Below are 23384 nucleotides of genomic sequence, written 5' to 3' on the forward strand. Positions count from 1 at the left end.
AAAAGAATAGCGGCATTAACCATCAATGTGACCAAAATATAGAAGCTATTGTTTCCTCTGTAATTCGCTTAGAGCAAAGACTCAATATTGCTCCTTATAAGCCTGTGGGTGAGTTTGAAATATGTATTCACATCTTTGCCAGTGCGTCAAAACACGTGCTCTTTTTTGTTTTTGTTGATATTCTTTGAAAATTTCCCCACTTCTACTTCCTTTCTTTAATCCTTGTCAAGTTTGACCTACTATCAAATATGTTGAGTCTTTCTGCTTCCTTTCGTTCACTCACCCTCGCGTCGGCGACTGTGCCTATCCAGGCCGTCCGCGCCATGGCTACCAAAGCCGCCGGTTCTTCGACTGCCACCTCAACACGCGCCAAAAAGACTGATTTAACTTTGAAGGCTACTAAAGATGCCAAGACCACCAAGACCACCAAGACCATCAAGGAAGCTTCGAACAAAAAGATTCCCACTGAGGCTACGAAATCCAAGAAAGCTGAACCCGTCAAACCAAAAAAGAGTATGTTTATAATTTTTTATCTTTTTATCTTCTCTGTCGGCGTGTTTTCTATTTATTTATCGTTGCAGCAGCGGTGTCATTGATCAGTCGCAAATCAATCTCATGAAGACAACAATGCAACTATGGCAAGCCTTCATGCCACTAGGAGGCAAATCTCGACAGAAGAAAACCATAATGAGTACATACAGGGCACGGCATCATCGAATTTTCGTTCTAGGAATGATTCGATTCTACTTGATCAGGACGTGTGAATGTTAATTTGTAATGTCTGACTGCAGGTCCTTTTTTACAAAGAGAAAAAGTGAGCTCATGAAATTACTACTAAGTCCCATTGCTCCTATGCTGTTTTACTTAACAGTTTGGTATTAATGAAATACCACAGCGGGCTATTGTCAGCAGGGCTCAAAGGCTTCACGACGGCATTGATAACGTCAATACACCAAATTAACTAGCTGTGGTACTTTTATATCAATCCTAAGGGGACATTTCAGCATACACTCATTTTCCGTCAATTGTAAATATCATTTGGAAGATATGAATATCTTTATTAACTCAGCTTTTTTTCTGATTACTAGTTGCGCCTCTAGAATTGCCCAAACGCCCTAGTTCTCCTTGGACTTTGTTTTTCAAAGAGCACCTAGATAAGGTTAAAGCCTCTGGAAAGACTGTTGTCCCCGTTCAAGAGACGGTAAATGCCTCTGCTGCCTGGAAACAGCTGACTCCCGATCAGAAGCAGGTAAAATAGCATTAAATATTAACTCATGGAGATCGTGTCTTGTAAACATACAAGTAATGTCTTTCTACTTCTCACTTCTCTTTATTACTGCAAATCTAGGTCTACGAGGATAGATACAGGGCTAATATGGAGGACTTCAAGAGACAAATGGAGCAGCGCCTTCAAGAGTTGACCCCTGCTGAGTTCGGACTCGAGAACTCTCGCCGTCGGGCTCTTCGTGCTACAGGCAAGAAGAATTTACCTTCTCTTAAAGATCCTAACGCTCCTAAACGTCCTCTCAGCTCATTCTTCCGCTTTGTGCAGGAACAGCGTGCAGCTGGTGAATTTGCGTCATTGCCCGTTAAGGAGCGTACCAGGTCATTTGCTGATGCATGGGCCAAGGTCCCGGAATCGGAGAAGGCTCGTTATGCCGAGCAAGCACGCAATGCTCTTGCGGAGTACAAGGCTGCGAAGGCCGCCTACGAGGCGGAACGTCAATAACTAATTCCATTATGAATCCACTAAGCCTTACCATGTTGCCTTGTTCGCTTTTTTTTTTTTTTTTTTTTTTCCACTTTATTACTATGAGAATATACAATCAGGGCATTACATGCTCCACTCAATTGCTTTTTTTCTTGCGTTTAAATTAAGCTTCATGCTGCCAAATTTGGGACACTGATCTTTTTTAAAGTGTCAACATGTCCTTATGTCATGCTATTTAATCTTAATGAAATGTCAAACAGAGACATCTATATTGTAAGACACCTGTATATCGCACGACTTTTCTTTTTAGTAACCAGAGTCCATGGGTCTTGCATTCTCCAAGATCCGAGTACAACATACGAGTATCTTATGTTACTCGACTCCCTCTTTGATCTTGTGCACAAAGAGCATTCTTTAGCTTAAAGCTACAAAGCCTTTTTCTAGAAATACAACTCCAGAGTGCAAGAGTTTTTCAGTTGTCGATGACTTCGCTGAACAGGTGCATAGGTTATTGATATGCATCTCTAATAAACCTTTCACTCTGTAGTCCTCATCCTCTCACGCTTTTTCTTCTTTTAACATTTTCATCGATGTTTCCACATCCTTAACCACATCGTATCTCAGCAATAGGAATCGAGGCTTTTAGGCTCTTCTTCTAAAGAAGAGAAACGAGATAACACTTCACTGCTAATCATCAACCTGCTCCACCTCTGGTCCCTTCAATCCCTTGAATCACGGCACCTTTACCCGACTCGTCCTAGAAATATTGTTTCCCATAACTCGAAAGATATACTCTTATCATTCTACAGATACGATCATAAGTTCCTGGGGAGAGAGTCAGGAAGTATGGACACCTGAAAGTATTGTTCTGTATATTGGTGGTGCCACCTGTAGGAAAAAAAGGCTTACTTATATACATCATTAGGAAGTCCGAGGCTGCGATGGGCGCTCAACAAGCGCTCAGCGAGCTAGATTGACGTGTGAAAAGCAAAAGTCGCGCTCGAAAGAAGCAGTTCTCGTTCGTTTCCAAGACGTTAGACAAGGTCTTTTGTTGATCAAAGGGAGCACGAGGTTCGTCCGCGAAATATATGCGGAGGAGTAAGGACTAGCTTGTTCAAGGATGTAAATGTCGCTGTCTGGCTGCTTGCCAGCTCGAGGATGCAGTTATGCCTCGAGACAGCGACATGTTCGCTATTGGACATCTCAACAGCTTGACATTCTATCTCAAGGGATCACATTTTGGTGTACAAACTTATAAATTTGATAGTACTATGTACCGTGAGTAAGAACTGCTATACTAGAAGCGTTTCTCGGCTTGAAAGTATCACCGACTACAGAATTATTAAAGTATGATGGAGAGGATAATGGTATATCATAGAATAACAAGCTGTCTAACGATTAGATATCATACTTAAGTCTCTCTTTTTTAAAAAAAATATATCCTAAGATTAAGAGCTGCCTCCAAGGAGCCGCTAACCATGCTTCAAAGACTAAACATGCTTGACAGAGTTATTTGGCAGTAGATTTAAACATTATTTTCTGGTTTGCAACAACAGTCAGCCGAAAGTTTGCTCCATTGCCTGAAGACGCCTTCATTGTCTTACAAAAGCTATATCTGGTTGAGATCTTTTGGCAAGGCAGGAGACTCGAAGCTAAACTTCAAGGATATACCGAAAACTGACCTATGTGAGTGGCTCTCAGACAGAGACCCTGAGTATCTCATTACAAGTCTTAGCCGATATTGAAGGTTTTGAGGGGGAGAAATATAAGGAATTTAGGAAATTCAAAGGCTACGGTTTCCATAATGCCACTGCCTAGGATGAAAGAGCACACACAATACGTTGGAAAAGACAACTTCGTGTCCGGGCTCAAACCTTAAGGGAAGCACAGTTACGTTTCATGGGGCCATTTCGGACTGATGGGCTTCGACTCTAGTTGCTGGTATCGTAATTGAACGGACTGAATGCAGTGAAATATGGGTGACTTCCTGAGGAAGATCTGGGGTTGAACAGCCTTTCGTCGTTGGGGTGAGCACAATATTACCAAGTGGTGAGCGCCCCAACGTGGCGGCCCAGGCAGTCGTTTTACAACTTGGCTGTCAAATAGGAAGCGGTGTAGTGGAATACTCTCAATACAGACACTAGATGAAGCAGCGGGAGGCGGGAGCGGCCTACAATCCATGGCCCATTACTGACATCGAGAGTGGCCTAGCCTCTTTTCGTCACGCTGACACAAGTATAAAAACTACATGGATCAGCTTAGAAACTTGGATGAAGGCCTGCATTTCTTTTATAACAGCAACAATGTCGTCAAGAAACATAAGGGATATAAGGAATTATAAAGAATTTATTTAGATGTAAGCCCTATAGCTGGCTTGCCCTATTTGTGGGTCGCGAATAATACGGTATCCAGTAATTGTCCGTAACTGCATCTTTGTACTGCCGCAATACAACATCCCCTTTATAAACCATGTCAGTATCGAGGGCCTTCTTTAGTCTTTTTTTTTTTTTTTTTGATAACAAGGACCCTCAGGGTCATGGGATTTATTTTCTACACTCTATGAACAAAATGCTCCAGAAACTATAGTCAATAAACAGCTATTACTGCACAAACGACAAGAGCCGCTGTATCCATGATTTCATAAACCCTGACCGCCGTGGTTGGTACTCAAAGTCCACCTTTCCGACGTGGCCTGTTGCGCAACACGACAAATTATCCGCTATCCATAGTCATCGAAAACTTCATTCCACCTAGCCGCTCCATCACGTCCAGTTTGGTTTTCCCAAGGTAACTGTCCCGGACTCGGTCATCCGCGATCTTGTAGATCTCTTTACATTCAGCTTCTGTCTTTGTCTGAGGGAAGGGACAAGGAAATCATTGCTACTACGTCTGTGCTCCCCAACACAGTTGCGTCCTCTAGCGCGTTTGCTCATAGCAGTGATTCCACGAGCCTTTTCCCATTCAACGGTGACTTTACACCGTTTGTTCCAGATTTCTGTACGACCGAATTCCTCTATGGCCTTGACGAAGCGCCCTGCCATATATGTAGCTATCCTTGTTGTTGTCTTGAAGCCAACTTTCCAACTCTGAGCAATGGACTTGGGCGATCGAGGGCCTTCTTTAGTCCTCTGGGACCTTTTTTTTTTTTTTTTTTTTTTTTTGATAACAAGGACCCTCAGGGGGATGGGTTTTGATTGGTCTTGTGGGTGTGCTTCTCTTTGTCGTTCAATTAGAAGTGAACCCCTAAATCTCGCATGACCATGTATAACCTGCCGAAATGCTGTAGGATCTCTCTAGGCGTCAGCGCGCAAACAGGCGAGGGAACTCTGGGTGGCTGGGGCATCTGAACAGACACGTGCAGATCTCTGGTTCTTTTTTTTATAATATGCTGGGACACTTAACAATATGTCGTAAATGACGCCTATTCATTTACCTAAATATGTATTTCCTTTCAATTTATTTATTTCCTATCATCCTATTTTCTACCATTTTTAAATAGTATTTAAGTAGCTTTTTCCTTCACTGCAAAAACGGCATCTCTCTTCTTATTATCGATGCCCTTTTGCAGGTGAGTTTATCTTCATTATTCTCATTATGAATTCTCAGAAAATTAGCAGTTATTAAAGATCTCTCTTCTTATTATCGATGCCCTTTTGCAGCATCCTCAAAATCATTCAAAGCATTACTTAGGATCACTATTTTTTTTTTTTTTTCCTGTTAACAAGAACCCACAGAGGTGAGGAATTTTATTTCATAATCTCGCTCTAAAGTAATGATATCGCCCTCAACTATGAAACAAGCGAAACTCTCAAAGTTCGCACGGGATGGCTGTGAAGAGCCAATTCGTATCCATGTTTTTCTCTACCAATGTACACCGTGATCGGTACTCGAAGTCCATCCTTCCGATGTGGCCTGTTGCGCCCGTGAAAAGCCGCGGAGGCTGGCGTGCCGACTCTAGCTAAGGACGACTTTTAATTTTTTCTATTCGATCAAATCCACTGGCATGTGGACCCAAATCTTGCGGGATTGGTCTGAAATTTCTACTTTGGACTCCGTCAAACTTTGTGATCATCGCTGTCCTAGTCAAGTGGGTGGATGGGGGGATGTGTTGCCAGATGTACCGCTGGTTCGGCTGGGGGGTGGAATATATACCTAAGACATGTGGCCAGCCAGGCGACTTAGGGTAGTGCACCCACGATCTTAGCCTTAGCGGAGAACACTAGGCTGTCTCGGAGAGAAAGTATAAAAACTCAAGCAAATCCCTGACCTGGCACATGTTTGCTTCACTTTATGTGCCTTAACCAGGACTCGAACCCGGCCCCTGGGCTAGACAGGAGGGTGCCCTGACGAGTATACTACTCAGCCATTGGGCATCAGCATTACTTAGGATCACTATCGTATCCCAAAACCACGAGGCTCTTGCCCAATTCTTCATTTTTCATCATTACCTACTAGTTTCCAGAGATCACTAGTAGATGCTCTACGACAAATATCATCCAATGAAGCGTGGTTGGTTTAGTGGTATAATTACCGCCTGCCACGCGGTAGACCCGGGTTCGATTCCCGGACCACGCAACAAGGATATCTATCTGAACTATGATATTACAGAACCGCATGCAACGCACATACCTGCATCAGTGCGATTTACTTCCGTCTGGAAGAAAAGTGTGGTTATGAGTTCATCTTTTTGTTGAGGATTAATCTATTTGGCAGCCCATACCAAATATAGTAATTTTTGCCTCTATTTGGCAGCCTACTTCTGGGGGCTGCCACTTAACTTCGCACTCTTGGGTGGCAGCTGGGCTGCCAAATACATTGCTTTTTTTTTTTTTTTTTTGATAACAGGGTCATAACATCAGTGGTAAAACAGGCAGCGTTCTGTGGATACATTGCCTTGCACAGCTAATGCCGCCGGAGGTACTAAGGGCAGCGGCGATGACATCTTCACAAAACAGCCTTCAATGTACACGGTTAGGGAATGATTTATTGAAGACGTCTAGGTAGCAGGTGAGACGCGTTTGCTCCGAGCGAAAACCTCTCATAGGCATTGATCTCCAAATGGCACCTCCAAAACTGTATGAGCGACCTGTTACGTACCGAGGCTTGGGAGTGCACCTCAGGTGCACTTCCATTTTTATTCATAAGGTCAGAATATCATGTGACGGTCATAGAGAGTCCTTGATAAAAGGCTCTCGTTTGACAATAATAAAAACAACTTTTGATCTCCTTGACTTCTAATATCTGAAAAACATCTCATTTTTTCAAGGTCCTACACAGAGTTGTATCAAAAATTTTTTTTTTCAAACATCCGTCGTAAATCCATCCCTGTCAACAAAAAATGAATCCATCCGGCCTCGCGAACATCGGTTCTTCCTCAAACGAGCAGAACTTGGATCATCCTTCAGGGCCCAATGCTTACTCGGAGGGAGCACAAAGTCCACGACAGTCTGTTCAGCACGGGACAGATCAAGCTGTCGCTGATCACGATGCTAACTTGCAGGACAAAGTGCAAGAACTGAACAAGCTCATGGCTATGATCGATATACAAGAGCAGGTTGGCGATAGAACTTCAGAGGAAGTAGTCATGGGACCAGACCAGGACGATCCAGTTGTAGTCTTGGGGAGCTATGAAGCAAGATTGAAGAAGTTGCTTTCAATCCGGCTGTTGCTTGCGTCCAGGTATCATAATGCTAGTAGCACGATCAGGGGTCTTAATATAGACTCCAACCTCAAGTCCGATGCCTTGATGCGCCTCAAGAACAAGAGACAGGAAATATGGGACAGTTTGGAGGCCGACATCGTTCCTCTAAAGGAAGAGATCAATTGCATGAAGCACGATCTGGCCCTTTTGGACGGTGGTTCAAGACCGATTGCGTCAATTGAACCACCAGCGCTGTCAAAGCCGCGTGGACAAGAATTCCACGTTAAATGGAATAGTTCCGACAACAAGGAATATTTCCTTATTTACCAAACCTTCAAGGTGGAGTACATCCCACTTGACCCTAAATCCAAGGATGTCGACTACAGCCAGATCAACGGCTCGAAGTTCAAGGACTACCCAGTTCTTGAGTTAGATTTGTCAAGGACCGCTCGAGAGGACATAATGAAGGAATTGGCTAGGAAAGTCAGGTATTTTCTCAAAACCTTTCAATCGTTCTACCAACGTAGCTTACCAGGCATCCTATTTGAGAAGATGGCTTGGATATATATGTCCTTGTCGTTGAGCAAAGTAGACAGGGCCACGCTAGACTACGAGGAGCGTATCCAGAAGTTTCCTCAATCTGAGAGAACATGGGATCGCGTCAAGGATTGCGTCTATAGAACTCTTGAGTTTGACAAGATCGAGCTCGATCTTGTGAACGAGCTGTTAGAGGTACGTCTCAAAGATGGTGAAACAATCCCTGATTTTGCAGCACGAGTTCTACCCTTGATTGAATCACTAGATTTGTCGGATGATATGTGTACCTTACTTGCAGGGCGCATAGCTTACTGCTTGTCTGATGTTGGCTATCAAGCCATCAAATCGAAGTACAAGTCCTTTCGGAACGTGGGTTCCATCAAGAAGTATCTGGAATACCTCCAATCGGTTCCAGGCGCGTGGCCAGGTACGAAAACCAACCACAGTCTGAGAATTATCAAGAGGTTCTGTGGTAAACCTACCGCAGACAAGATGCTTAACCTTGGCAAGATGGAACAAGTCGAGAGACGAAGTTCCAAAATTAAGCGTGGTTATGTACATGACTCGAAGGGCGAAGAGGACAGCAGCAAGAAACAAAAGCTGACTTTCAAGCCATGTACCTACACCAAGCGCTGTGAAGAGATGCAAAAGAAGCATGACCCTCGTCAATGCTGGTATAAAAGAATGGACGAAAAGAAGAACGGCCCGAAGAGCCAGCCCAATACAGGCAATGGCATCTTTAAAGGCAGGAGTGAGGGGAACAGCTTCAACAAAACAGTTGGTGCTTTCTCCCGCATTACCGATGAAGTTCATTTAGCTAGCTCCAGTGACAATAAAGAGACCATGTTCTTTTCACAGTATTCTTTGATTCCCAAACTTAGTAGTAATGATGTGTATGCATTCAAAGGACCTGCAAAGGGTGACAATCGCATAGCTGTTCCTATTTATATCATGGGGCAGCAATGTACAGCCCTGCTAGACCCGGGTGCTACTATATCGCTCATCGCATTAGAGGTAGCAGACGATCTCAATATCAGATGTGGTAAATTGTCTAACTCCAAAATCGCAATGATCAGAAAGGGTTTAGATACTGCAAGTGTCATTACGTGTGACAAGGTGCAGTTATCATGCAATGGTAGATCAACCGAGAGTCAGCTATATGTCATGGACATAGAGTACTACGATTTTATCATTGGTATGGATCTTTTCAGCCGATTTGGCTTTGCTATCACGGGGATAACTCAACCACAAGCTATCACAGAGGATTTTCCTTGGGTTCCAAATGATGAGAAACCTACAGTAATCCCTAAAGAAGCACCTACCAGTGAGACAACACAAGGGTTTTTAGATATCAAACAAAAATTCATGGACGCTATTGAGCCATGTCTTCAAGCAAATGCCAATGTAGACCCGAGATCATACTGCACGCTTGATTCCATGATGGTGATCCTCAAAGTGAAGTCTGACTGCGTCATTCAAGAAAGATCTAGACCGTTTCATGCACAAATCGAAAAAGATGAGGTCGATAAAACAGTGCAGAAATGGTGGGATACAGGAGTTATTGTACCTGCTCCAAAGGGTAATCCATACAACAGCTCTCTAACGATGGCAGCTAGGAGGGATCTAGAAGGCAATATTATGAAGTATAGAGTATGTCTTGATCCAAGAACGCTGAATAGGCAGCTATTGGATACAGATAACTTCCCTCTACCTTTAGTCACTGAGGTTCAACAAAAGGTAGCTGGTCATAAATTCTTTTCTGCCATTGACCTTTCCCAAGCGTATCATCGCATGCCTGTAGCTGAACAGAGTCAGCCACTCACGGCTTTTACCTACAATGGTAATCAATACATGTTCGCTAGAGCCCCTTTTGGGCTTAAGCCTCTCACCAGCATCTTCCAAAGAGGAATGTCTCATTTACTAGGTGATCTTCACTATTGTGGAGTCTATGTAGATGATATCATTATTTTCTCCAAAACAGTAGATGAGCATCTTGCACATGTCAAAGTCGTTCTAAACAGACTGACTGAAGTAAAGCTCATCATCAATCGAGAAAAGAGTAAATTTCTGAGTACAGAAGTGGTGTTGTTGGGTTTTGTCGTTAACGAACATGGCAGGGGTGTCAACATGGAAAAATTAGCCAATGTGCAATCATGGGCATACCCTACAAACAAAAAGATGATTCAACGATATCTTGGTCTCTTTAATTATTTCAGAGAGTACATTCCTCTCTATAGTACTGTCACCGCTCCTCTTGATCAGCTACGTAATGCGAGAGGTACATTCGAGCTAAATGATTTACAGAGGAGAAGCTTTGATGCAATAAGAAACCTCATAGCCTCAGCACCAGTATTATCATTCCCTGATTTTGAGGCACCATTCTATATTGCAACAGATGCGTCCAACGTAGGCATTGGTGCAGTGCTCTATCAGTTACCGATGGGCAGGGATGACCATTCTAAAGTCAACTACATTTCATTTCAGGCAAGAGCGTTACATAAATCGGAGAAGAATTACCCCGCGTACAAAAAGGAGCTTTTAGGCATAGTGTTCGCCTTAATGAAGTTTCATCAGTATATTTGGGGAAGAAGATTCACTCTCTATACAGATCACAGGCCTTTGACGTACATTCATGAACAAAAAGAGTTACCCCAGATATTAACAAATTGGAAAGAAACTCTGTTCAATTATGATTTCGAATGTGTATATCGACCCGGCCTATTAAATGTGATCCCTGATGCTCTGTCGCGTGCATTCCCTGAGGAACCATGGCAAAATCAATCTGATTTAATTGCTTCTAGTGGTAGTAATAGTCCCTCGATTGCAGCGGCCAGAAGACATAACTTAAGTGAAGTCGTAGCAGAAATATCCCAACCCCAATCCGGTCCAGAGCCTTCCTATATTCATGTCATTCAAAATGAGGATACTCCCATGCACACCATCCTAGATGCAGAAAAAAGAGTAGCATGTCTTCAAAAAGTACATGAATTTGGCCACCTAGGAGGAAATGCAATGGTCAAAGCAATTCATGAGCAAGGGTTCACTTGGCCCAAACTGAGAGACGAGTGTCTTAAATGGGTTAGTCAGTGCAGAAAATGTCAGCATTTTAATATTGTACGCAAAGGGTATCATCCCCTGAAAGCCATTCATGCGAATCTACCAGGAGAACACATCGCCATTGATTTGGCATCTTTTAAAACCAGCACGAAGGGCAACAATTTCGCGTTAGTGATGGTAGACGTTTGTACAAGATTCGTCATACTAGAGGCATTACCGAACAAAGAGCCAAGTACAGTTGCTGCACGATTGTTCTCGTTATTTTGCATGATTGGGTTCCCCAAGATCATCCAAAGCGATAATGGCACTGAATTTGTCAATGGACTTTCCAAACTCATGAATGACAAGCTAAAGATAGATCACAGACTATCTACTCCATACCATCCCAGATCGAATGGTGTAGCCGAAAGGTTTGTTCGAGCTCTCAAGGAGAATATCCAGAAGCAGCTTGAAGGCCATGAGGAAGAATGGGACAAATATTTACCCATGACTCAACTACAATTAAACGTCAAGGCCGCCAGCCTACATGGCTCTACACCATTCTCATTATTTTATGGCAGATCATTTGCGGGTCTGACGGACTTTTCATCAGCTGAGTCCCATCTTTTGTCTGACAAGGAGCTTAATGATCGATTGGATTATTTAACCAATTTGGTTTATCCAGCCATCGCTGAAAAGAGTGCAGACACACAACGTAAAATGATCTCCAAATTTAATCGCACCCACCGCATTATAGATTTTCCTCCAGGGTCATTTGTCATGACGAGGGATCCATTAGCGGAAGGCAAGCTTGCGCCTAAATATCATGGACCATACAAAGTAATGGCTAGAACAGAAAATGGTAGCTATACTTTACTAGATGCCACCATTAGTCAATTATTACGCAACTTTGCCCCTGAGCAACTCAAATTAGTCACACAGGCACTTGATGTTCCAAGTGATGAGTCCTATGAAGTCGAATCTATAGTTGACCACGATTTCACATCAGGGGAAGTGAAGTACACTGTGAAGTGGAAAGGATATGACTCCTCAGAAAACTCGCAGTTAACGTATGAAGACTTCGATTCTGATCTAATCATCAGACAGTACTGGAAACGTCTCAATCAAAGCAACCCTCACATTCGTGCTAATCAAGACGATAAAGTGAAAAGGGCTCAAGCAAGAATCCAAAAGCTCAAAGACAAAAATCTGATTAGACAGCCAGCACAATCTAGAACCAGAAACACTAGGTCCAAAAGCAAACGCATGCAATAAATAAAAGACTACGCGGAAGTATACACTGCGTGTAGCAATGGAGTTTTTGTGCAAATAAATTTTCTCCAACATGACGACAAAAGAATAGATACATGTCCTCATAGCAATAATTTTTTTTTTTTTTTTTTTATTATTTTTTTTATTATTTTTTTTTTCTACAACCTACTCAGCAACCATCAGCTTTATTCTTTCCTTTGCAGCAATCGCAACTAGCGACTGGATGCGATGGTAATTGAGAGCTAAGAGAGCCCACAACCTTCTCTACACGCATTCGCATAGTTTTATACTTCTCTGCTTGCCTGCGCAGCTTAGTATATTTCTTATAGAGGCGTTCATACCTCTTAGCCCATGCAAATTCTCTTTGAAGGCGACTCTTAGCGGAATCATCGCCACTCTCCACCATCAAACGTCTTCTCTTCCCGAGAGTCGTGCATACTCCGCAGCTTGACAATTCTGCCTCGCTGCTTTCGCTGCTTGATGATTCTTCATCGCTAGAGGGCTCCTTTCGCTTCCTGCTAGGACGAGGTCCTGGGATCTCCAGAGAGGCTGAGCGGCTCCGTGACTCTGGGTGGTAAAACTGGTGATGTGCCTTTTTCCAGGCACGAACTCCCTCGTCGCTATCCCACAGATCCTCCTCACACTCGTAATCATATTCGTCGTCCTCAGCGTCGTAGCTGCTCTCGTCCTCCTTATCTTCTTCGGAGTTGCTGACACCCTCCACGTCTGAAGCCTCTACCAATACGGGCGAAGACGAGGTTGAAGAAAGTTCCGCTGGAATGAATTCATAGTCCTCACGCTCAAAAAGCGTTGAGGCACCAGACGATGGAGAAGAAGGGGTGCTGTTAGAAGACATAATGATAATGATTTACAAAAGGCTGTGGTCTGAATTGCAAGGTATATTTGTTTGTGTAAGAAGGCGTTTGAGAGTGTCTAAAGTTGAAATGAGGAATGAAGGAATGAGCAATCGTTTGACGATTTCTAATTTCATTTCCTTGCTCCTCATCATTCGCTTTGAGAAACCTCATTCGTCCTTCTGGGGGAGGCAGATGGCGTGATCTTTTGTGATCTCTGTTTGACAAAAAGGTCCAATGAGATTTCTACATTTTGACATGCTATACAATTAACCGCCTGCATTCCCCGCAAAACATATCCTTATCCAATGGCTGCTTTAAATTACACAACGTTGTAGAAGCTCCATGACTCATTCGCTGATTATGGTTTCCATGATGTATTTGTCTCTTTAATCTTTACAAGAGAAAAAGAAAGACAGGTTGTTATAGCAGACCTTAGTAGGTCTCACGTGAGGTTTAAATTTTTACCCTCTAAGAGGTTTATTTTTTCCTCCAATCAATTACAGTGTAGTTCATAGAGAGGTTTTTAGTCCATTTTTCCTCATAGTTTTCTCTAGCATTCAGAGGTTTTTCTATTTTTTCCTCTTACCTCGAGTTATAACGGCAATAACCTTACCTTAAAATCTGGGGGGGAGTTGTTACGTACCGAGGCTTGGGAGTGCACCTCAGGTGCACTTCCATTTTTATTCATAAGGTCAGAATATCATGTGACGGTCATAGAGAGTCCTTGATAAAAGGCTCTCGTTTGACAATAATAAAAACAACTTTTGATCTCCTTGACTTCTAATATCTGAAAAACATCTCACGACCTACTTGAAAAAAAAAAAAAAGTTATTAGTTTTCTAAATGAGACAAGACAATGTCACTACACATAACTATGACGTAGAAGACGGGAATTTAAAGTATGAGCGTTATATACATATACGGTTCCTAGGAATGAAAAAAAAAAAAAAAAAAAAAAAAAATAGTTAGAGGCCAAATAACGCTGGGTAGGCTGCCAAGTAAATAATGAATGTTATTTGGCAACTGGGCTGCCAAAGAGAGTCTTGAAAGTTGACTATATTTGGCAATGGGCTGCCAAATAGATTAATCCTTGCTTTGAAGGATATTATTTGTGCGAGAGGATATTCTTTTCTTCCTTATGCTGTGGTAGCATGACAATTATTCTCTCCTGACAAGTGTCTGCTTCTCGGCTAGTGTAATATTTCTCGATCAAGTGTATTCTCGCCAGATGTTTGTCTCGTTATATTTTCTCGACAAATGTCTCCTTGATCCTCCACAACAACCACCTCGACATAAAATCATAATAATTAATGTGATACCATTATCCGGAGTGTACAGAGCGACATGAATCTAATTTAATTACATTCAAGGCTCATAAAAAAAAATAGAGTGGTCCTACTTTTGAATGCTTCTAGGTAGACAAAGTAAGGAAAAATGCTTTTAATAGTAGAGCAAGGCTTCTTCAAACTTGTCTCAGTCCAAACAAGTTGCTAAGGTAACCAAACCTGTTTTTATGGATATCGTTTGTGAATATTGTTTCCGGTTGCCTTTCCTGGAGAATAAATTCTGTTATGCTGTTGATAAGGAACCTAGAACACCTGCTTGGCCAAACAAGAGCGGCTCCGAGCAACTCCTTTATGGTGATTAAGTAATGGAAAAAGATATTTGCACGGCCCCGTACCTTATTTACACTGTTCCCCCCGTACAAATAAAAAAAAATTATTTGCACGGGGAGCTTTTTTTTATTTGCATGGGTCTTTATTTCAGTCTAAATACCACTACCAGGAAGCCTTCCACGACACAAGCTCGATACCCAAGCATCAAATATTGACCAGAATATATATCTTATCAAGGTCGTATGTAGCCCAGAATAGATGTTGATATTCTTTATGCGATTCTGGGACTAAATAAAGAATTACAAACGATTTATCTATACTATGCCACTTTACTTTGCACTTTTGTTGGTCGTATTCTTATAGGTTGTGGATGGTTCCCTGATGCTTTCTTTCATTTAGCCCGTGCATACATCTCTAGTGTTTCCGTACGCTATTAAGCCTCTTGAATATCATCTACTGGTCGCTATCACAAAACTTCAGTCTTTAGCAACGAATAAAAAGCACTTCAAAATCTATTGTTCAAAAAGTTACGGTCCGTTAGGATTCAGAAGATCTTTGCAAATGGCGTCATATTCATCACCAAGAGACAGATGTAATGTAAAAGTTCCAGCGATCCAAAAATAAAATGAAAAAATTCATCTTGTTCAACAAACTTCTGCTCAGCATCAATCTGTTCACGCAACTTAATAGCCTTGCAAAAAAAAAAAAAAAAAAAAAAAAAAGAGGTACAGACATTGTGTATCAAGCCAGTGGGACTTGTTTTCTAAATGATATTTTGAATATTTGCTTTTTATAATGGTAATAAACTAACTAACCCAACGATCCAAAGAAAGGAATATAGCTTTATGCATAGTAGTAAGGACGATCAAAGACGTGGAAACGGTGCTTGCGAATGCCCGCACCATAAAACATGGATGGGAAGCGCAAGCCCTCAGGAACTTGGTCTTCTGGGATCTTGACATAGGTTTCCTCTTTCCTGAACTCCTCAATCGACTGGCTCTTATCCCATGAGGTAGGGTGGTCCTCCAACAGTGTGTACTTGCCGACTTGGATTTCTGTGTCAGTAATCCCTCCATGGGAGACGCGAGCGTAGCCGACGCGCTTGACGCCACGGAAAGCAAGGTATTGACACCATCGATCCCAGTCGGAGACCTCAATATCGTGAACATGACCACCATCCATCAAAAGCTCATAGATTTCTTGACCTTGACCTGGGCGAGTCACAACATAACCCAAGAACAGGAAAGGATTGTCGGATTCACGCATGATACGACCCAATTCCGTGGTCTGGAGCTGACGATCCAGCAAATCTTCCTCTTGACCATTATGAGAGACAATAACATCTACTTCTTTGCCATAGACATCCAATGTAGCGTGGATCGCACAAGCCAGCTCTCCCTTAGGCGATGGCAACAAATGGTGAGATGAACGCTTGATTGGAAATTTGGAGAGCATGGAGCATCCCCAGGTGTGCTTCGTGGGACCTGGGCCATAGTCCGCGTACATGTTTAGATCCTCGGCCAAGAACTGAGTCAGGTCACGATTGCCCATGATGATGCGCTGCAGATCTGACTCTAACAAACCAATGACGTCTAGCTCCAAGTCTCTAATGACATCACGCATACGGATCTCACTGTTGTACATGTCATTGTCGATCGCAAAATGAATGGTCCAGATACCAGCCGTGATCAGTTTGTGTTCAGGATGATAGGGCTGAGGCGAAGACTTTGGCAAACGCTTATAGCAGATGCCGACCGAAGCCAGAACCAAACCTACTAATGTAAGCTTACTGTATAAGCGAGCCACGGAGAATGGAGATCGGGCATGGGTCTCTAAGGGAACATCCCAGGCACTAGAGTTAGAGTTGAAGACACCAAGTAGGATACAGGTCTGCATGGCGATCAAAACATAGTCTGTGCGCTCTCGCAGAACTTCACCACCAGGGACAAACGCGTAAGCGACAACCCAGACATGTGCAAGGGCAAGAATATTATAGACCAGCATGCCCACAAAGAAAGTGCGACCTGGGGGCTGGCGAGTCAGTGAATGAACTATTGATGGGAAGAGTGAAAGGGCGTAGACAGTGAAAACAATTCCACCAGCAAATCCAATATCGCCTTCGTTGAAGTGCAAGACAGCTAACCCGGCTGCTCCGATGGCCCACCAGATCAACGAAGTTACCCAGCGGCGTTTAGATGAAAGAGTAAGCCCTGCAGCCATAGCAGCAATTACCATCATTCCACCAGGTACGGGCTGAGGCCCAGTATTAGGGTATCCTCCCAAGGACCAGCGGCTAATGGTGGTCGAGTCTGTGAACATGGAGTGAAGACAGAAGAGGTAGCCACCAGAACCAAGAGCAGCCAATAGCCAGTTCTCACCGTAGTTCCCTTTGATGGTCTTAGGTTCATCCGAGCCGGGTTCTTTGCGCAGCATAACCTGGATCGAGGCTAACAAGCCCAAAGCAAACCCGATCATGTTCTGACCACCGGTATTCTCATTCATGATTGGCCAGATAGGGTTGTTTGCCCACCATGCCATCTTCACTACGTTGTGAAGGATCAATCCCAGAGCCAAAGTCAAGACACCACGCTCTGCGCGACCATTCTGATGACGCTGACCAAAAAGAGTGGCGGCCCAGGCGACCAAAGACAATAAGGAGCCAGCAGCGACAGCCATCAATCGATGAGCAGGGTCAGAGACCTTGTAGCACAGAACACCGATCAACGAGAGCAAATGAACAAAGCCTTTGGCACGCTCGATTCCACGGCGAAGGAAGTTAATTCCCAACAATACAGAGATGAGGTTACAGAACAGGAAAGCCTCATATCCAGAGATACCCATGTGCCACAAAGGGAAGTACCAGATCATCAAGGGAAGTGCAGTCAACATGGACCAGAAGACGAAGCCCAAGTAGACATCGGCGGCAAAGGAAATGACTTCGAAAGGCTTGATGCTTGCGAGGCTTGCACTAATGCCTCCGTTTCCTCCATAAGTCTTGAGACCATTCAGAGCTTTGGCACTGTCTTCTTGTTTGCCATTCAATCCCACATCCACAATACGGAGCTCAAAAGTCTGGAAGTCAATCAAGCATACAGCATCAAAGGCGAGATCCGAGATAATCAGCGACCATTCAAAGAAAGCATAATAGGTGTAAGCTAAAGAGATAAGAGGGAGATTAGCGATTTTTAATTCTTGAGCTCAAACACTTGGATAGGATTTTATTCCAGCTATGAAGCCTATGATATAAAGTATTACCTCCAGGAATGCGATGGACGTTATGTTGAATAAAGAAGTGAACCATAGGAATCAATGCGCCAAAGAAGCTGTAGGCAAAGAATTTTCTGTAGCGAAGAGATTGGGGGTTCTGAGGAGCGGTCTTGATAGTCCCAATGACATGAGGGACAGTGCAAAGCAGGTAAAGGATCATGGCAATGTCATGGATGTCGTGATCATCTGAAGATGTGATATAGACCCATCCTCCACAAGCGACTGTCCTGATGAAGTCGTTTATGAAAAGAAACTTTGCGAAACCCTTTGAACCATTAGCGGGGACGTTGCGAACAGTTAAAAGATACCAAAGGTAGCACAATAGTAGGCGAGGCCCTTTTTTTAAGAAAAAAAAAAAAAAAAAGTAAGTCTGAATGATCCTAGAAGCATGTCTGATTAGATCTAGTTTAGTTTAAATCGTTAGCTAAAAGCAAAGGTATCAAGGATACGTTACCAGAAGTCAAAGCAATAAAGATCTGACAAATATTACGCTCAGGGTACCAATCTCCAGTTGTGGCACTTACACTTGGAAACCATTCCTGGTTGAAAAAAAGTTCTTTTTATGAATATCTCGTTCATGAAGCTAAATGCTATATAAATGCAGCATCTTAATGGACTTACATCTGGATATCCGGCAATGCCATTCTTAACAATCTTGTAGTAGTGGCCATAGCATCCGATAGCTAAGGCAAGAAGGAATGCGGCTAAAATAGATTCCGAACCAAGTAATAAAAAAATCAGTGACTGGTATTCAGGCGCAATTTCGAATGGATCAGTGAGCGGGAATACAAAAGGCTCTGTCTATTCCTCTCTTGAACAGCTCCCACCCTTCAAAAGAATGAGTGAGATAAAAAAAAGAGCATTTCAAGAACCGAGCTACTAAAGTACTGAGAATACATAACTGCTTCTTCCATTTTTCATCTTTTCTAATGAGACAAGTGGCTGTCCCATTGTACCTTCCAAAAAGAAAAAAAAAAACTATTGGGCTTTAGCGAAAACAATTGAGAGCAAGCCGATGCTGCGGAATTTTTTTCTTTTTTGATATCTGGTTTTTTAAAGTGAGAGGAATGACGTTTCTATGCTTCCACATTTTCCAATGAGAGTGGCTACTCTGCAGCCGTCCTTTTCAGCTTGTATTTCCACTCATTCCTTTTCCTTTAATTTGCAGTGACAGCAATGAATGATCACTTACACCCGCCAAAAATGGTGTGCGCAAGGGGAACTGAGGTTCCTGGAATCTATACAATTTTTATTGAGTTTATATGTATAAATTAATCATGTTCTCAGGAGTCGAGCTCTAAACGCAAACTATGGCAATTGTGCATGCGTGAGGATCAGGCATGAAAGAGGAAATTTGAGAAACCCAATGCATGGCTTACCCTTGCAAGGATCAGACCCTTCTTGTCTGTCACGTTTACCATGTCAAGGTGACGAGAGTAACAGAACAGGTTGGGAAAGTTGCTTGTTTTTTTTTCTTATTTCAGCTTTGGCTGTGAATAGAACAAGAATGATGACAATGGAGAAATAAAAGAAACAAGAAGAGAAAGAAAGAGCCATCGCTTGTTCCCGGTCACTGTCTAAGGATGTTCAGGAACACAAGTCATATTTAATATGAACTGAGGAGCGCCGTATATATAGTCACGTGTGTAACGCGCTTTTTTTTTTTTTTTTTTATTAATTTTATTGTTGGACAAAAAGAAAGAAGCCAGCGTTCCTTTTTTTTCTGCTTTAAGGGTATGATAGGGTGCTTTTTGCTAGGCCATCATGGTCAACATGATGTCCATAACGCGTTCAAGAATGACATTAGATAACAGGAATAATACTATACGAATATATATAAAATTGTAGATCAAGATATAAAAAAACGAGGGAGGAAAAATTTACATGATGATACAGGCCTTCTTCTCCTTCTTCTCCTTCTTTTCCTTCTTTTCCTTCTTTTCCTTCTTGCCGTTGGCTGTTACGGCGGCGGAAGCGGCCGTGGGTACTGATGCTACTGCTGCAACAACAGGCTCTGTCTTGATCTCCTCAGTAGGCTTCAAGCTTGGGATGACTGTGACCTCTGGAACATCGTTCTTGTTGTCAGTAACATCGGGAGTAGAAGATGATGCTTGCTCAGTTGTGGTAACGTCCTCTGCGCTTGTGACAGTCTTTTCCTCCTTCTCCTCAACCTTCCTAACTTCGGCTTCAATGCGAGCAACCTCCTCTTCAGCATGACGCAGATCGGCTGCAGCCTGCTTCTCGGCCACGGCCTCCACAGCAGCCTTTTCCTCCGCAGCCTTGGTTTCTGCAGCCTTACGAGCGGTTTCCTCTTCAGCAATGCATCTCTCCTCAATAGCCTTCTCCTCTGCGGCCTTGGCTTCTTCAGCGATACGCACGGCTTCTTCGGCAGCTGCCTTCCCTTCTGCGGCTTTTGCCTCTTCTTCAGCAAGACGTTTCTTCTCGGCAGCCGTCTCCTCGGCAGCTTTAGCTTCCGAAGCAATACGTGCGGCTTCCTCCTCTGCAGCCTTCTTGGTCTCGGCCTCAAGACGAGCTTCCTCAGCCTTACGAATTGCTTCCTCTTCAGCAGCCTTTAATTCAGCAGCCTTATTTTCAGCAGCACGCTTTTCCTCATCAGCAAGGCGCTTCTCCTCGGCGGCCTTTTCTTCAATAGCCTTACGGGCAGCCTCCTCCTCCGCAGCCTTGCGAGCAGCTTCTTCCTCTGCAGCCTTATGAGCAGCTTCCTCCTCTGCAGCCTTACGGACAGCTTCTCCCTCTGCAGCCTTCCGGGTAGCTTCTTCCTCAACAGCCTTGCGAGCAGCTTCTTCTTCAGCGGCCTTGTGAGCAGCCTCCTCAGTGGCTTTGCGAGCAGCTTCCTCCTCTTCAACCTTGCGAGCAGCTTCCTCCTCTTCAACCTTGCGAGCGGCCTCTTCAGCAGCCTTACGAGCAGCCTCTTCCTCAGCAGCCTTACGAGCAGCCTCTTCCTCAGCAGCCTTACGGGCAGCCTCTTCCTCAGCAGTCTTACGAGCTTCCTCCTCAACAGCCTTGCGAGCAGCCTCCTCAACAGCCTTACGAACAGCTTCTTCCTCTGCAGCCTTACGGGCAATCTCCTCCTCAGCAGCCTTGCGAGCAGCTTCCTCCTCTGCAGCCTTGCGAGCAGCTTCTTCCTCTGCAGCCTTGCGAGCAGCTTCTTCCTCTGCAGCCTTGCGAGCAGCTTCCTCCTCGGCAGCCTTGCGGGCAGCCTCTTCCTCAGCAGCCTTGCGGGCAGCCTCTTCCTCAGCAGCCTTGCGGGCAGCTTCCTCCTCTGCAGCCTTACGGGCAATCTCCTCCTCAGCAGCCTTGCGAGCAGCTTCTTCTTCAGCGGCCTTGTGAGCAGCCTCCTCAGCGGGCTTTGCGAGCAGCTTCTTCCTCTGCAGCCTTGCGAGCAGCTTCCTCCTCAGCAGCCTTGCGAGCAGCTTCCTCCTCAGCAGCCTTGTAAGCAGCTTCCTCCTCAGCAGCCTTACGGGCAATCTCCTCCTCAGCAGCCTTGCGAGCAGCTTCTTCTTCAGCGGCCTTGTGAGCAGCCTCCTCAGCGGCTTTGCGAGCAGCTTCTTCCTCTGCAACCTTGCGAGCTTCCTCCTCAGCAGCTTTACGGGCAGCCTCTTCCTCAGCGGCTTTGCGAGCGGCCTCTTCCTCAGCGGCTTTGCGAGCGGCCTCTTCCTCAGCGGCTTTGCGAGCGGCCTCTTCCTCTGCAGCCTTGCGAGCAGCCTCTTCCTCAGCAGCCTTACGGGCAGCCTCTTCCTCAGCAGCCTTGCGAGCGGCCTCCTCCTCTGCAGCCTTACGGGCAGCTTCTTCCTCTGCAGCTTTCTCCTCTGCGGCCTTGCGAGCAGCCTCCTCAGCAGCCTTCTTCTCAGCAATGCGCTTCTCTTCCGCAGTCTTTTCTTCAGCTGCTAAACGGGCCGCTTCCTCCTCAGCAGCCTTCTTGGCAGCAGCAGCCAGAGCCTCAGCCTCCTGATCCTGTTTTTTTTGATCTTCAACAGTGGGTGCAATGGCGGTCACCTGAGTGATGGCAGTAACATCTGTATCAGCAGCAGGCTTGACTTGCTCGACAGGGACAGTAGCAGTTGGTTCTATTGAGCCGATTTGATTTATTTGCGTGAGTAAACAATGGACCAAAAGATTTTGAACACCAAAAAAATTATCCGAACAACATGTGAATTAAAACCAGATGGGGGTACACGAGATAGAACATGTACATTCCATCCCCTCAAAAAAAGTCCACATGCCACCATGTACAAGTCATGCGCGACAAAACGAAATAACATACAGAACAAAGGGTCCGTAAAAAGACTAAGGAAAGTTTTTTTTTTTTTTTTTTTTTTTTAAACCGAATCCAATGTCAACTTCGATCATTCATAAATAAATAAAAAAAACACACAGGTACTGAAAATATGAGATTGCAATGGTGGCAATAACAATTTTTTTGCAGCGATCTCTTTCCCAAACTGGAGAGATAAGCATATTACAATGCCTGTTTGTTTACAAAAGGGAATTGAGGAAGGAGATGCGGAGTTGAAAAATAAGCATTCATAAAGCAAATGCAGATATCTTCCTCCAAACCAGATTATAGAACAAAGACAAAGAAGACAAAGAAGGAAAAAGTAGCGCCTTTTTTTTTGAAAAGAAAAAAAAAAAAAAAAACATACCAGTGGTATTAGTCATTATGTGAGAGATGTAAGATGATTAAGAGAATAAAAGAAGTAAATAAACGAGCGCAGAAGATATTAGAGTATGTTTATAGGACAAACGTTAAAGAGTCAGTCGTAACAACTACAAAAAATATTGATAAGAGGTATAAAAAGAAAAGAAAGGAAAGGAAATAAAAATTGGATAGTAGATTTGATTGAGTGGTAATGGTAAGAGATGAGGATGAGGGATGTAAGAATGATGAAGAAAAGTAAAAAGGGAAGAGAGAAGCTCAGAGGTTCGCACGAGTTTTTATTTTCATTGAGAGCAAAAAAAAAAAAATTCTGACCCAGTACAGCCAGTACAAGAGTACAACAAATACAAACAGTACAAAATGAGTTTTTCTGCTCTTCAGTGTTACAGTTGTTGCTGAAGGAACTGCATTTCAATTTGACTTTGTGTAAATAAATAAATTAGTTCTTGGAATTGAGGAAACTGGGGTGTTTACTTTCACTCTTGCTACATCTTGCTATTACTATTCAAATAAAAAAAAAAATTGCTCAGCAGCCATGTTATAAACATAGATGCAAATATATTTATACTTTTTTTTTTTTTTTTTTTTTTTTTATATATATATATATATATATATATATCTGTCTTCGATTGCTCATCAACTTTTTTTAAATTTTTCCCTTTGATCGTTGAGGACATATATATATATATATTACTCTACTGATAAATATACTTTAACTCACAAGAGTTTGTTGCATGAGTGAAAACAAAAAGTAAGGGACGAGAGCTGA

General features: G+C 43.4%; 3 protein-coding genes and 1 non-coding gene across 4 annotated transcripts; 2 read left to right on the plus strand and 2 right to left on the minus strand.

The window, feature by feature from the left end:
• Positions 1-208: 208 nt before the first annotated feature.
• On the plus strand, positions 209-1778 carry BCR41DRAFT_350999 (hypothetical protein). The gene is made up of 3 exons (XM_022023716.1): positions 209-513; positions 1089-1249; positions 1349-1778. Exons 1-3 carry the CDS (start codon positions 249-251, stop codon positions 1727-1729), a joined length of 807 nt encoding a protein of 268 aa, XP_021882475.1. The 5' UTR covers positions 209-248; the 3' UTR covers positions 1730-1778.
• Positions 1779-6215: 4437 nt separating this feature from the next.
• On the plus strand, positions 6216-6286 carry BCR41DRAFT_t52. Its single transcript has one exon. It is a non-coding gene; the product is annotated as a tRNA-Gly (tRNA).
• A 9139-nt stretch (positions 6287-15425) lies between these two features.
• Positions 15426-19518, minus strand: BCR41DRAFT_351011 (Frag1/DRAM/Sfk1 family protein). Its single transcript, XM_022023718.1, has 6 exons — positions 19317-19518; positions 19130-19175; positions 18559-18641; positions 18392-18476; positions 17926-18273; positions 15426-17825 (listed from the first exon to the last, which is right to left on the minus strand). Exons 1-6 carry the CDS (start codon positions 19356-19358, stop codon positions 15514-15516), a joined length of 2916 nt encoding a protein of 971 aa, XP_021882476.1. The 5' UTR covers positions 19359-19518; the 3' UTR covers positions 15426-15513.
• A 299-nt stretch (positions 19519-19817) lies between these two features.
• Positions 19818-22973, minus strand: BCR41DRAFT_421071 (hypothetical protein; the record flags this gene model as incomplete). Its single annotated transcript, XM_022029981.1, has 3 exons — positions 22602-22973; positions 21420-22025; positions 19818-21271 (listed from the first exon to the last, which is right to left on the minus strand). The coding sequence occupies exons 1-3, from the start codon at positions 22615-22617 to the stop codon at positions 19818-19820; spliced, it is 2076 nt and encodes a 691-aa protein (XP_021882477.1). The 5' UTR covers positions 22618-22973.
• Positions 22974-23384: the final 411 nt, after the last annotated feature.

The sequence above is a fragment of the Lobosporangium transversale genome, assembly GCF_002105155.1.
Source record: "Lobosporangium transversale strain NRRL 3116 chromosome Unknown BCR41scaffold_13, whole genome shotgun sequence".
In the NCBI taxonomy this organism is placed as follows: Eukaryota; Fungi; Mortierellomycota; class Mortierellomycetes; order Mortierellales; family Mortierellaceae; genus Lobosporangium; species Lobosporangium transversale.

Bases quoted from the DNA above. Each gene is read 5' to 3' on its own strand.
- BCR41DRAFT_350999 (XM_022023716.1), top strand. From the start codon at position 249: ATGTTGAGTCTTTCTGCTTCCTTTCGTTCACTCACCCTCGCGTCGGCG. The intron at 514-1,088 runs GTATGTTTATAA...TCTGATTACTAG, and splicing joins ACCCGTCAAACCAAAAAAGA to TTGCGCCTCTAGAATTGCCC. The intron at 1,250-1,348 runs GTAAAATAGCAT...CTGCAAATCTAG, and splicing joins TGACTCCCGATCAGAAGCAG to GTCTACGAGGATAGATACAG.
- BCR41DRAFT_351011 (XM_022023718.1), bottom strand. From the start codon at position 19,358: ATGGTAAACGTGACAGACAAGAAGGGTCTGATCCTTGCAAGG. The intron at 19,176-19,316 runs GTAAGCCATGCA...AAAATTGTATAG, and splicing joins AGGGTCTGATCCTTGCAAGG to ATTCCAGGAACCTCAGTTCC. The intron at 18,642-19,129 runs GTAAGTGATCAT...AATCTATTTTAG, and splicing joins GCACACCATTTTTGGCGGGT to CCGCATTCCTTCTTGCCTTA.